This window comes from Melopsittacus undulatus, chromosome 1 (genome assembly GCF_012275295.1).
Source record: "Melopsittacus undulatus isolate bMelUnd1 chromosome 1, bMelUnd1.mat.Z, whole genome shotgun sequence".
NCBI classification, from domain to species: domain Eukaryota; kingdom Metazoa; phylum Chordata; class Aves; order Psittaciformes; family Psittaculidae; genus Melopsittacus; species Melopsittacus undulatus.
The window spans coordinates 4,512,780-4,526,417 of record NC_047527.1 but is presented as its reverse complement, the minus strand read 5'-3'; the positions used below and the strand labels follow the sequence as shown (position 1 = coordinate 4,526,417).

The window sequence follows — 13,638 nt, the reverse complement described above, 5'->3', positions numbered from 1 at the left end:
GTCACTGGGCTACCCAAAGGGTTTGGTGTCTGTGTTACAACAGGAGCGATGATCAATCAGATTTGGAGCTGCCAATTGGTTGAGTAAGAAGTCTTGGGTTTTTTTGGAGCTGTCTATGGCAATTTGGGTACCACTGAGGACTGAGCAGGTGCACATAAGGTGATGCCTCGTTGGGCTGAAGCATCCCAGTGGATGCTGAAGTCTGGATTTCAGCTTAAGTAACAAATGCATCAGAGCATGGCAAATGGAGCCATGTCCCCAGTCTAGAGGGCATCAGAAGCCTTTTCAGTGTAGCAGATGCTCTTTGATAGGGGATGCTGTTTGTCCCTCTGGGTACCACTCGAGGCCCATTGTGCTCCCTGGGCTGAGGGAAGGTGATGTTGAACCTATGAGAGCCGCAGGGGTGAGGAACCAAAGAGAACTGGTTCTGTAGGACATGGTCTCAATTGAACTTACAGGGAGACCTGGAGCACCCCACGAGCAGATCACACATGAAAAGGCAACTGAGCCTTTTTGTTGTCATCTAATTCCATTCCCTAAGTGACCAAGCTCCAGCTGAGGTTCTGCAGCTCATCCCAATGGCTCCTTCTGGCTGCAACAAGAGACACAGAGACCTTTGGGTAGCGCCACAAAATGACCAGTTTGGACTTTACAAACGTTCAGCTTTGTCGTTTAAGGAAGAACAAAAGAGGCAGAGGAGGCTCTGGCCCCATAAAGACTCTGCAAAGAAAAACACAATTTGGTTATTTCTCCTACGCAGTCACCGCTAACGTTTTCCTGTGCAACATTTGGTGTTCGTTACATTTATTTGGCCTTTTACAAAGGAAACAAGGACAAACCAGCTGCAAAGAAACTCTTCCACAAATAGACAGTCCAGGTGCTGAAGCTGCTACATGTGCTTGGATACCATGCAGGAGTTGAGTTGCTTACATAGGATACGTATTTAGAGCTGAGCTCGTCTCGTATTGGAATGGGATGAGGGAAACCTGGAGAACTCAGTTGAGAACATGGTGAGGACAGTGATGAGCACACGAGCACTGAAGGTATTTTGGCCAGAGTAGTGTGTATGTAAAGGTACCTACACACAGATACACCTTAAAACCCCAACTCACAGTGGCTGAACTGCAACTCGTTGCAGGGACGGAGCAGTGGAGTGGCAGCAACCTGGTTACATCATTGAGACCATGAGTGACCACCAGAGATGAATGAATCCTCAGCCCTGAACTCCCCTCCTGCCCAGGAACATCCCGCATTCCTCCCCACCTTACTCATAAATGGGACCTCAACCCACACGGCCGAAACATCCCACTGCTGTAATGGTGGATGCTGGAGGAGGACCCAGCTCAGCACCAGTTGATGATGGATGGATGTGTCTAATGATGGAACTGAGGTTTTAATGAGGTACCTGGCACCAATCACTGTTTCTGCTGCTGTCGTTACACGTGCTGAGAGGTTCAGATCAGAGGGGAGAGGAATGAGGAAGCCTCAGCCTTCACTTCCATGCTTCTGTGGAAAACCTCACACATCATCACAGGGTTTGTGTTCCAGCATCAGCACTGGTTACAAACCCCAGAGGCTGAACCTGCAGCTACCTCCTTCCCAGCCCACCACACTGGGAATATCTTGGTCCATAAATGCTCCAAGTGAAAGGGGAAAGGACAGGGTGGGTTTCAAGAAGCACGAACCTCCATTGGATTTACTGCCTTCCTCCCTTCTGATGACGAACAACCCACATCCTTCCATAAATGCTCACTCCAGCACTAGCAAATGACCAGATCCATGTTATTAAAAGGCTATTCAGGTAATAAATCTCTTTGAAAACCACCTAACCAGCAGGAAGAGAAACATTCCTAAGAAATTATTGCTCTGGAGCCTGAAATTGCATCCACAAGCAGCACAGATCCCACTGGATTCCTGCAATAACCCAAATCCATGCTATGCCTTGCTGAGGGGTTGAAGTTTGAGCTTCTCTGCTCTCATGTGAAGTATCTACCTCTGATGTGCAGCTTAGTGCTCCCAGCACTTGAGAATTCAGGCTCATGTCTGAGGTTGTGCATCACCAGCACTGCAGCACTGTGTGTTAAAGCTGTTGACAGCACAGAGCAACACAGACTGAAGCTACCAAACCTTGAGCCTACTGCAGTAAAGGGATGGAGCACGTGGTATCAATGTGATTCTACAGTAATACAAACTAAAAGTGATGCTTACTGTCACCAGGAACAAATAAAAGCCACTTCAGATCTCTCTTCCCACAACTTCTGCAACAAACAGATAAAATCCTACCTTATACCTTTTGATCATGACCAACAAATGAATGATTTTGGTATCAAAAGACGAGGTAAGGGACACAGGAAGAACTAAATCATGGCCCACTCTACCTGAGAAGTGCTGGGGTTAGGAAGAGAACTCAAATTCAAGCAGAGCATTGCTATGGGGGCTCTCTGGAGGCCTTCCTGGCAAGCACAGTGCAGGCAGTGTGGTGGTTCCATGGCTATGGGACAGGAGGAGACACTTTGGCTCCTTCTTCTGGCAATACAAGTGCTTCAGCACGTTTACAATGACTAATGATTTCCTTCAGGGGGGTGAAGCAGAGCTTCAGAGAGACAGCGTGTACATCCATGTGTTCTGTTACAAACAGCAACTAAACTGCCCCAGAAACAACCCTAAACATGGATTTTAACATCCACTTCTTAGCCATGAGGCAATGCCCAATGTTGGCTGGGACAAAGCTGGCCCTGCCTTGGATTGAGAACCTCTGGGTTGGAAACATCCTTCCCCCGGCTGAGACAGCTGAATGAACATGTGTGAGCTCACCCCCAAAGGGTTTCACCTTCCCTCTGCTGGGTGTGGAATGAGAGGGAGCTTCAGCTTCCCCTCTGCAGCAAGACCTTGGTCAGCTCAATGGTGCTGGGAAAGAAATCTTGGCTGAGGAAGGTGCCATGCGGAGTAAATGGTGATTGGAAAGCACGCTGCTCTGTGAAACTCACTGGGGAAAAGGGTAAGGCTGGCACTGGTCAGAAGATGCAGAGATTTAAACTGGAGAAGAACCAGAAACAGAGGTTAAAACAGGGAGGATTTGACAGCGCTCACTGCAACAAAAGCAGAATCGTCAAGGAGCTTCTAATATAAAGTATTAAAGCCACTTTAAGATGTCTAACTCACTGTGTGTTTTACACTAATGCCAGTTATAGGGTGAATCACAACCTGTTCTATATGAACATCACCAGGATATCTATTAAATGCAACTGAGATGATCAAGTTCACGGCAGAAGTTCAGTTCAAGTGTTTCTCACAACTGATTCCTCCCAGGTCTCATGTTCTTCAGTAGTATCACTCCCCTGTCTGAACACAGGTCACAGTATGTGTTCTACATAGAAAACAGTCGCCTTAAAGACAAAAAAGACTTCCTCAAGACACTTGGAAAACCAAACAACCCCTAAATTCTGGGGGATTATGTGTACTTCAGTGCTGGGTGACTGCACCAGCCTACAAGCAACATTGTCCACTGGGACAGAACAGGACAGCAGCACTGAAAGCCTTCAGCTAAGAAAGCCATGGATGCTACCAGGCATCCATGACAATGATGTTGGCCAAGGCTGAGCTCTAACTTCAACCACACCAAACCACACGGCTCTTCAATCCACTGACAGTTCAAGTAATCTGTTAAAAACTGCTTTTCTGTGTGAAACAGATATTCTCCCATTGGATGACTCTACTGCAGCATCACCTACACATTCTCCCATTGGATGACTCTACTGCAGCATCACCTACACATGCCTTTAGAAGCAGTGTAGTATGAGAAGTCTGAGGCAACAGAAAGCTTACAACAAGCTGTGATTTGTCTGTTTAGCACATGGATTAAGTGCAGCCCATGTGGGAATGGGTAAAAACAGCATCACAAACACTGCTCAGAAGACAACAAATGCAAGTTTGGTTTCTGAAGTTGCTTTTAGATGGCTGCTGGATCACTGAGCTGCAGCTGCCCATGGGCTGGGGCACGCTGCTGGCGATCCAAGAGCTCTTTTAAACCAGATCTACACAACTCTTTCAAGCTCTTCACAGAACTAAGGTCTTTGCACTGCAGCCATGTCCTGAATCAAGGAAGGGGAGGCAGAGGTTGCGTTGATGACACTGGGACAGCAGCTCTGAAGAGCCTACGATTCCTCCAACACAGGGATGGGAACAGCAACACATGGATTGAATTTTAAGGCCTAAAAGCTGCTTCTTACCCAGACTATGCTATAACATGACAGAGGTAGGCCTTGGGTTTACCTTGTACTGACACTGTGCCTTTACCTTGGCTGCTGTGCTCCCAGCCAGGAGGTTAAAGGATCAAAGTGCAATTAAGCAACGACTTCCTTTCCCTATGAAAGAGAATCCACATGCCCTCTACCATTAAACTGACCCCAGAGATTCCCTTTCTCCGTGGCAGCTTCCTCCAGAGATGATCAGGTTTAAACACCAAGTTCACCGGCACACAACCCCCCAGCTAAACATTGTCACAGCATATTCCAATGACATTCATAATATGCAGCACTTGTGGTAAGAACCTGTGAGTGCTGATCACCTCTCCCCACTGCTGCTCCTTCCGTCTACAGCTGACATCAAGCACCCAGTATCACCCTCTCTTGACAAGCAGCAGACCTGGGAGCTGTTGTCAACAGTGTGACTAAAGGATTCACAGCAGTTTCTTAGAAACTGCAGTAATTGCTTTTGTTTTGCTTGAAAATAACAGCAAAGAAACCCATTCTTTGTCATTGCACTAATAAACCCCCTGAAGTCTAAAATGAACATTAAACAACTGTCGCTGTCAGACCGATACTATCATGCTCATGGAAAGAAATGGATCGAGATGTCAAAGCGTTTCGATTGAGCTGTTACACGAGTGAAACCTGAAATGGTCAGACAAAAAAAGGTAGCAAGAGACTAAGTTGAGAGAGCTTCCATTTTCAGTCAAAAACAGCTGAAAACTTCATTTGTTTCTAACAGCTAACTGTATACACTGTGAGTCTCATGCAGGTTAATAAAACTTACTCGAAATCTAAATGTATCCTTAATAAAAAAGTGTTCAGAGATGACGTTTCTAAGCTGGAGAGAAAGCAATCGGCGCCACAGCTACGGCTTCAAACCTAGATGAAGGACTACAGGATTTCATTTACATGTTTGCACAAAACTGCCTTTTCGTTTTCAGCTACAAGTAGTGAAGATCCCAATTTGTTCTCCTGGAAAAGAAAAACCCGACCCCAAGTCCTCGATCCTGCACCTGCAACTCCCTGGAATGTGGTGAAGGAGCAGCGGTGGCCTCACACGGCTGACTCGCCCTCCAGCCCTGCTGCAGACTCCCCTTTGCGTGTGAGCTTCAGCACGGGCGGCTTCTCGGTGCTCGTGCCGTTGGCCTCGGTTGCCTTTGGAGGATCAAGTCCCTTCTGCTCTTCCTTCGGCTCCTCATTGACTTCAGGGTAAATCACCAAGAAGGTGGCTGTCAAAAACCCCAGGAAGGATCCCACCGAAGCCACCACGGGAATGACCCTGACGGTGCCGACCGCGTCCACCACGCCACCGAGAGCAGAGGCCACGAGGATCTGGGAGATGTAAACCTGACAGGACAGAATGGCGCAGTCTATGCCGAAGCCGCGCTTGGAATTCCCGGGGCTGTGGTGGATGTACTGGAAAGAGACAAGAAACGTGTTCAGGAGGGAAGACAATGGATGAGATTAAACCAAGTATCTAAACATCTTTGTGCCATCCTTGTGCAACATCCACAGCAACAACATCCTGATCTACTTAGCATTGGCCTCCTCATCTCGCACCAAGAGGCAGATATTTACTGTGGCACAACTAGTATGAACCGGCTTCAAGATTCGGTTTTGTAAAAAGAATTTACATTGAAGAGTTGGTAGAAATTGGTTTTATCATTATAAAAAGGAATCCCCATCCAAATGCAGAAACAAGTTAAAACAAATGCTCCTCCTGCAATCTGTAATCCAAATGGAACTGTGCTAAAGAGCAGTAAATAAATGTGTTCTTGTTTCCAGCAGAATCAGTTTGTCTTCCATCTCCTCAAGCTTACAGCTGCACTTCCAGATTCACCTCAGCATCTAAGACTGTGAAAAACCTGAGTGATGCTAACATAACACATCAGAAACGGTAGTAACATCTGGGTATATAACACATACTCCAGCAGCTATTTAATCTCTCTTCATCTATCATATGCACTCAGATCTTGTTATACCTCAGCACAGGGTTCAGCAATCATGAGCCCACTGAGCCAGCTTGATGCTAATAGCATTAATAGCATTAATAGCACCTGATTTAAGTAGCTACTCTTGTTTGGTTGAAGGTGATTCTATCCCCTCTACTCTGCTCTTGTGAGACCCTTCTGAAGCACATAAGAAGGACATGGAGCTGTTGGAGCAAGTCCAGAGGAGGCCATGAGGATGATCAGGGACTGAAGCACCTCTCATATGAAGACAGACTGAGGACACTGGGGCTTTTCAGCCTGGAGAAGCTGCATGGAGACCTCAGAGCAGCTTCCAGTGTCTGAAGGGGGCTACAAGGATGCTGGAGAGGGACTCTTCATTAGGGACTGTAGGGATAGGACAAAGGGTGATGGGTTTAAAGTGAAACAGGGGAAGTTCAAGTTAGATATAAGGAAGAAGTTCTTTACTGTGAGGGTGATGAGGCACTGGAATGGGTTGCCCAAAGAAGCTGTGAATGCTTCATCCCTGGCAGTGTTCAAGGCCAGGTTGGACAGAACCTTGAAAATATTCCACTTACCTGTTTAATATCATGGTATTGTCCCAGAAGTGCATAGGGGCAGTAGGAGATGCTCATGGAGACTATTCCCATAGTGCTGATCATTATCATGGTGACGTACACATTGGGGAATATAGCCATCACTGCAGTGCCAACACAGAAACCCAGCGTGCCCAGGTTGTAGATCACTTTTATACTAAGGTCGTAGTTGTCCAAGTATTTCTGCAACAAGGCTGTGGAGATGAAGAATGAAACATAAAAATCAGTTTACTCAGAGAAGTTCTATGGTACTGATGTGGCCAGGACAGGTCAATGTGCTATTCAGGACTTGGATGCTCACTGCATATTTGGCCTGTCTTAGCAGCATAGCTCAACTCTCACTTGGATAAAGGATGTCTTGCTCCTTCAGAAACTAAGGAATAAATGAGCTCAGAGACTCGCCTTCAAGTCTGAGGCAGAACAAAATGCTTTGAGATTCAAACATACCATGGGGTCCACTCAGTCCATGCAGTAATTTTACCTGTTTATGAACTTTTAGTGCAAATACATCCTGAGCACAGATTCTGTTTCTAATGCAAACACTTCTAAGCAAAGCAATCAGGTAATTGAAGTTTATAGCCATACATTTCAGTTTGTGCTCAGAAACAAGCTGCCCACCTTCAGGTCTCAACATGGAGGCAGTCCCAACCATGCTGATCTGTGGGGGGACGTGCCTGCATATGTGCTGCAAAAGGCAGAATGTGTCAAAGCTCTCAGGTTCAGAGCCTGTATTCCAAGCCCAAACTGTCTGTAGCTGGTTTATGTTACTCGAGAGCATGAAAGACTTGCCAAAATAGGTATTTATAACTTGGATTTTAAAACCAGGCTTTGCAAACCCCCTCTCACATATGCTTGAATCTCCTCACAGGCATCATTTTAGTTTCCTGATGACTAGCTAAATGCCATCCAACATCCTTTGATAGCATTTTGTGCTTTATGCCACTTAACCCATCTGTTCCTATTTCCACTTCTACATTTGGGGGGATTTTAAAATACTGATTCTTAAAGAAGCCCCCCCCATATGACCATGTGTTTTCTAAAATATCCTTCATCCCTAAGGAGGCTGATGGTAACTGAAGTAAAACTCTTTTTCCTTTGTGCATGGAAATGAGGTGAATTTCACTGTCTGATTGTGTAGCCTCTTACCTGAACATACAGCAGCAGTAGCAGCATAAATGACCAGTCCCCAGCACCCCATCTGAACTCCAGCATTGTAGGCGTGTAACTCAGTTGAGTTAGAAGGGGCCTGCAGCAAACACAAGCACAAACCCATTGTGATGAGAACATCTCAGAAATGAGTAGCCAAAAGCAGTTTTGCCACTGGTAAACGTTCCCTTACCTTTGGATCCCCCTGAAAGATGACCTGTCCCATGAAGTCTGTATAGAACACAGCTTCAGCAATGATGGAAAACCAAGTTAAGAGGTGACAGACGCACAGTCTCAGCAGCTCCTTTGGCATCTTTAGCATGGACAACCACAAGAGCCTGACAGTGGTTTCGGTCTCCCCCTCCTCACTCTCTGTGTCTCCACTTGAATTTGTCGTCCCGCTCTGATTCCTGTGTCTGCACCTCTGTCGCTGCCACTTCTGCATGTCATAGATATCATTCATGCTGCGTGAGGACTTGATCAACACGATGGCGTTGGCGCGACGGAAGCGATAGCGGTGGGAGCCTATCTTGCCATAGTAGGAGAAGGTGTATGATGGCTGACGGTAGAACATGTGCCGCCGCCGCCGCATGGAGTTGGAGGTGCTGGATTGCTTCATGCCTATCCTAGCGTGTCCATTGAGGAACTCTTTTGGTAGGGAGCCATTGATGTTTGGGACTTTATCTTCGTTCAAGCGATTATCAAGCAACATGTCCTCCTCTTTCTCATTGTCCCTGAGGAAAGCAGAGAGGTGGTTGAGTTTGGACTTCATGGTCTCTTGGCTTGTGTTGTGGGGAGTGTTTGGATAGGAACCATCCTGAAAAATGGAGGGTTCGATGTCATGCAGAAAAAGCAGCTCTGATTCAATTTCCAACGTAGCATCGGGCATGTGTAGAACCGAGTCACTCTTGCTTCTCACAATGTTCACCTCGAGGAACTCCATACTGAGATCATGCTCTGACTGAACCTCATCGTGGAACATGGAGGTCCCATACGGCTCTTCCTCACTAATTACATTCAGTCGGTTCACAGGGGGAAGACTACCGCTGAGTTTGACACTGGAAAGGGTGTCTCCTTCTTCATCAATCCTGTCCTGCTGAGGGCTATATTGCTCTTCTTCAATGCTAAAAAGGTGGAGAGCAACGGAGACAGAGAAAATAATGGCTGCGAAGAAGAAAAGGACTTGCTCTTGAGACTTAAAAATATCACCAAAGAAGGTCTGTGTCCAGTCCAGCCCTCCTAACATATAACCAATTGCTCCTCCAAGACCTGTGGAAGAGAAAACAATCAACTCAGTCACACTGGATCATCAGGAAGACTTGACAGCTGCAAAAACCACATTGACTAACTCCATACCAGCGGAAAACGCATGGATGTTAAGGGCCATGTCTTGTTCTTCGCTGTCCACCACATCCAACAGGTAGGCCCGAATTGGCCCTTCTGTTGCATCGGCACAGAAGTCCAACACCACAACACCAAGCACTGTGAGAACGATTCCAATGGGCTGCTTATCCGGGACATCGCCAATAGCCAGACCTAAGGAGAAACAGAAGAGGGATCTGAGCATGTTGTCCCAAAAGTGAAAACTACTAAGAGCAAGCTTAACTCCTTAAGAAAAAGGTGGCCAACATGCTCACTGGAAACATTCCTTTACAGAGTAAAAGGGCAATTTCAACTCTTTGGCAGAGCTTCATGGAAGGTGTGGGACAAAGATTATATTCTTACATTTATAATACATAAGAAATATGTTTTGCAATGTGTTGTTTAAAAAGTATCTCTCAAACCTTTCAGAGCATTGGCTATTGACAGCCTTCTTGCCATGGTGCCCAATAAGCAATGGTCGCAGTACACCAGGATAAATGTATTTTAACCCCTTCATCCCTCTCTTTGCTTACTGATGTTTTCCTGATCACCTTTATAAGCTGAAGCAATATGAAGGGATTTTACACTGCAAAAAGCATCAGTTGGCTTCCTTTGATAGCAGGGGATGAAATGCTTTTTGTCTGCTGAGTAGAAAGGCAGCATTAGTGTATAGCTGGGGAATTTGTCATGAAATAAACCACTGACAAGAGCATGAATTACTTGGATCAGGGAGATTTAGAAGTTACACATGCAACAGTGATAAAACCATTAGTGTAACTGATGAAAATGACTGTGGAAAGAGATGAAGTGGCTGAGCCACCAAAAATCAGCTAAATCTCAAGAGCTGATTCCTTCATATTCAATCTTCATTTATACCAAGGCCTCTGAATGCTGAAGAAGTTCATATGTGTTCCACACTGTTGAATATTACAAAGGAAACAGCAATGGTGTCGGTGCTTTAGATTTATTGGAAACCTGAACAGTGCATATAGTGGAGAGAACAAGAGCTGAATAAGATCTACCCACTGGTGTTCTCCTGGGACATGGTTGTACTATTATTAGGATTAGCAAACCTCTTTTATTGCTTTATCGTATTGCACATCTGCCCTAAACAGTAGCTCAGGTGCTGTCTTACACTGACATCAAGTGCTGTCTTATGCTGATGTAAATGCTGGTCTAATGGAAGTGTCCCTGCCCATGGCAGGGGGTTGGAACTGAATGATCTTTAAGGTCCCTTCCAACCCAAACCATTCTGTGATTCTATGATGCTGAATGTTAGTGGCAAACCTTGATCTTCTAGTATGGAAGAGATCTAAAGAAGAACACAGAACAGCTATCACTTCAGTTCAGTTCACTCCAGGCTCCCTTGGGAGAGGCACAGCAGTGTTTAAAGTGCTTTTCAGAACAGGGTTTTCCTTCAGAATCTACCACAACCAGTTCCAGGAAAGGATGCATAAAGCACTCAGCTCACTTCTGCAGTGCATTGCAACATCCCCTGCGTTTAAAAGAAGTTTCATGGCACAAGAGTACCACTGGAGTACCTGGAAAGCATGCACAGACTCGATTACTGTGCAACCAAAAAGTAGAGAGAAAACACAGACTGTATTTTTGTAACCTTATTACAAGGTGAGATACTTTAAAATAAGCCCATAAAGTGTGTATGAGGTTTGCTTGCCAGCATCAATGGCTACTGACCTAAATTACTGTTGTGGAAGTAAGAGCTTCCCATCAATTAAAATCTCATAATGCAGTCTAATATCCTGCATACATCTGGAGGAGGAGGAGTAAGTCTTGGAGAGCCATCACCACAATACAACTGATACCATATGAGAGCAATTCAAATAATTAACATCTATTACTTGGGGAGATTAAACCAGAATAAGTTAAATGTCATTCATCTGAACACTTTGTCCATTGCAGAGAACTAAACCCCATTATATGTCATCCAAACTCTGGCTTTAAAAAGGAAACATGCTGAGCCAAGGTAATGTTGCACTCATTTCCCTCCATTAGTAAAACTTTCTGACAATGGAGCTGCATCAAACTCCCGAAAAGAGAGAGCCAAGAGGATATTATTAGGTGCTAAGTTCCTTTCATTTGCATCGGTCCAACCGGGATGTAAACAGTTCCCCAAATGTACTTGCTGTCACCCCTCCTATCCTAAATTTACAAAGACATTGGAGATTAAGGTCTGTAGTAAACTATGTTCAAGGGAAACTATTTTTACCAGCTTTGATGGGGGCTCAGGAAAAATGATTTTCCCACATGGCTTTTTGATAAACAAATATTAACTGTGCTCTGGACTCTTTCAATACCAGCTCTAAGAAAAGCACCAGAAAAAGTGAAAAGATAATTTCTGAAATAATGCTGGAAACAGGATGTGTTGCCAGATATGCATTAAAGGGAAAATGGATCACAACAGGAAACATTTCCCTGTGAACAGGTTGCTACAGTTTTCCCATGTCAAAGATCGACCAAATTCGTCTCAGCCACTGCAAACATTGTGCTGGCAACCATTGTATTAACAACACTGTATTACTAGTTACAGCCACGACTGCACAATCCTCAGCACAGCACCCTAACGTTAGAGTAAGGATAAAACCATGCAAGGTGCATAGCCCAGATGCAGTGATTCCTAATGATTTTAACACTAAACACAAGTTAAATTGATTGTGCATCGTTATCTTCCTACATCAAAGTCTGACAGCAGGGATGTTAGCAGCAGATACATGCAGGTGATTTCCTCATTATTTACCTATAACAGAACCATTAAGGAAAAGTGCAACTCCAAAGAGGACACCAATGCAGAGAGCAAGAATGAAAGGCCGCCGGCGGCCCCAGCTCAGCGTGCAGCGGTCACTGGCAGAACCTATAAGCGGAGTGAAGATCAAGCCCAGGATGGGGCTAAGGAACCATGTGAGGCTGTAGTATTGTTCAGGAAGACCTAAAACAAAGACAAAAAGGGATTTTAAGGTTATGTGGTACACATCAAATGTTCTATTTGTTATACCTTTAAAACTGTAGATTGATCAGTCATTTACCTGCAGTAAGTTCTCTCCCAAACGAACCACTCCATAGAGATTTCTTATCAATAGGTACAAAATAACAGCTAAGGAAAGCACAGACCATCTAGTTCTCAAGTACCTGAGCGATAAGAATGTAACAATCGCTATATTTAAGCTACTGAAATACAACAATCAGGGATATATACAACAGTGGAACCGTAAGTCTACATTAGCTACTACTGACCAAAATCTGCTGAATTGTACTCAGTGTGCTGCATTTCTTTTGATTAGGGCAGGTAGGGGTGGCTTCTGTGAAGTACCAGCAGCCAAGGTTGGCTGTATTAGAAGCCAAACAGCTTTGTTGCATCCTCTATCCACTTGTGGACTATAAACCCCACAATCTTTGGGATGCTCAGAAAGCCTTCAGTACTTGGTAGTCATATACACATATCCCATTGTCAACACAACTTCTAACATTCAACAGGAGTTGAATATTACAGTAGTACTGTTCATCAAGACCACCACCATAAAGATTAACGGACTGAGAATGATGGACAGAATTTGGCTGTCAGATGAAATGTGACTTTCTAAAGGGGACAAAAATATTTACTTATAGAATTGAACAACAGATGATAAAAGAAAAGCACATTCTTAACCTCTAGAGAAATCTATGAAGGCTTATATATCTCTGATATCCTTGGGTTATTTCTCTTATCAGGTGACTGTTTCTAGGATCAGATGGAGACAAACTGGATTTATTACGCGATATTTACCCAGAAAAAGCACTTTGTAACAAGTTGCTTTTGAATATCTATTTTAACAACAACAATTTAACGTTTTTACAAGCATATTTTCATAAGAACTTCTGGAGAAGCAAGCCCCAAAGCCTGCTCCACACCGCTCCAGCATGGAGAGCAGTGGCCTGCAGATGGCAGCCTGGCCCAAAAGAGCAGCTCCACTCGTGTCCTTTGAGATCTGGTTTATCAGCGCAGGTCAGGTAACCATCCTCAGTTGTTTCTTTGCTAAGCATTAAACACAAAACAATCCATTTCTTGCAGCCCAACTGATGCCAAGGCTGAAAATCTCAGCGTCTTCACCCCAGAAAGGAAAACCACTTCTTATTCAAACCCGTATTTGGTGAGTGTGAGTAGGATTCGACCTTTGCTGGCGAGATTAACCTGTACCTTGTGCTCCCTGTTCGGCACATGGAAGCATCCATTACCAAGCAGGATTATACCAATCCCTGCCCAAAATAGCCTCTGCTGCAAATTTGGAAGTCTAATCTCCTGCTGTTTAAAGTATCATCAAATCTTGACTAATAACACTGATA

General features: G+C 44.8%; 1 protein-coding gene across 1 annotated transcript in view; it reads right to left on the bottom strand.

The window, feature by feature from the left end:
• Positions 1-4,086: 4,086 nt before the first annotated feature.
• Positions 4,087-13,638, bottom strand: part of SLC45A4 (solute carrier family 45 member 4) — a 34,886-nt gene continuing 25,334 nt past the window's right edge. The window contains exons 2-7 of the mRNA XM_005145488.3: positions 12,059-12,247; positions 9,298-9,477; positions 8,135-9,210; positions 7,942-8,041; positions 6,778-6,989; positions 4,087-5,666 (exon numbers count right to left, since the gene is read on the bottom strand). Of these exons, the coding sequence (XP_005145545.2) occupies positions 5,304-5,666; positions 6,778-6,989; positions 7,942-8,041; positions 8,135-9,210; positions 9,298-9,477; positions 12,059-12,247 (2,120 nt within the window). The 3' untranslated portion in view covers positions 4,087-5,303. The remainder of the gene's footprint in view (positions 5,667-6,777; positions 6,990-7,941; positions 8,042-8,134; positions 9,211-9,297; positions 9,478-12,058; positions 12,248-13,638) is intronic.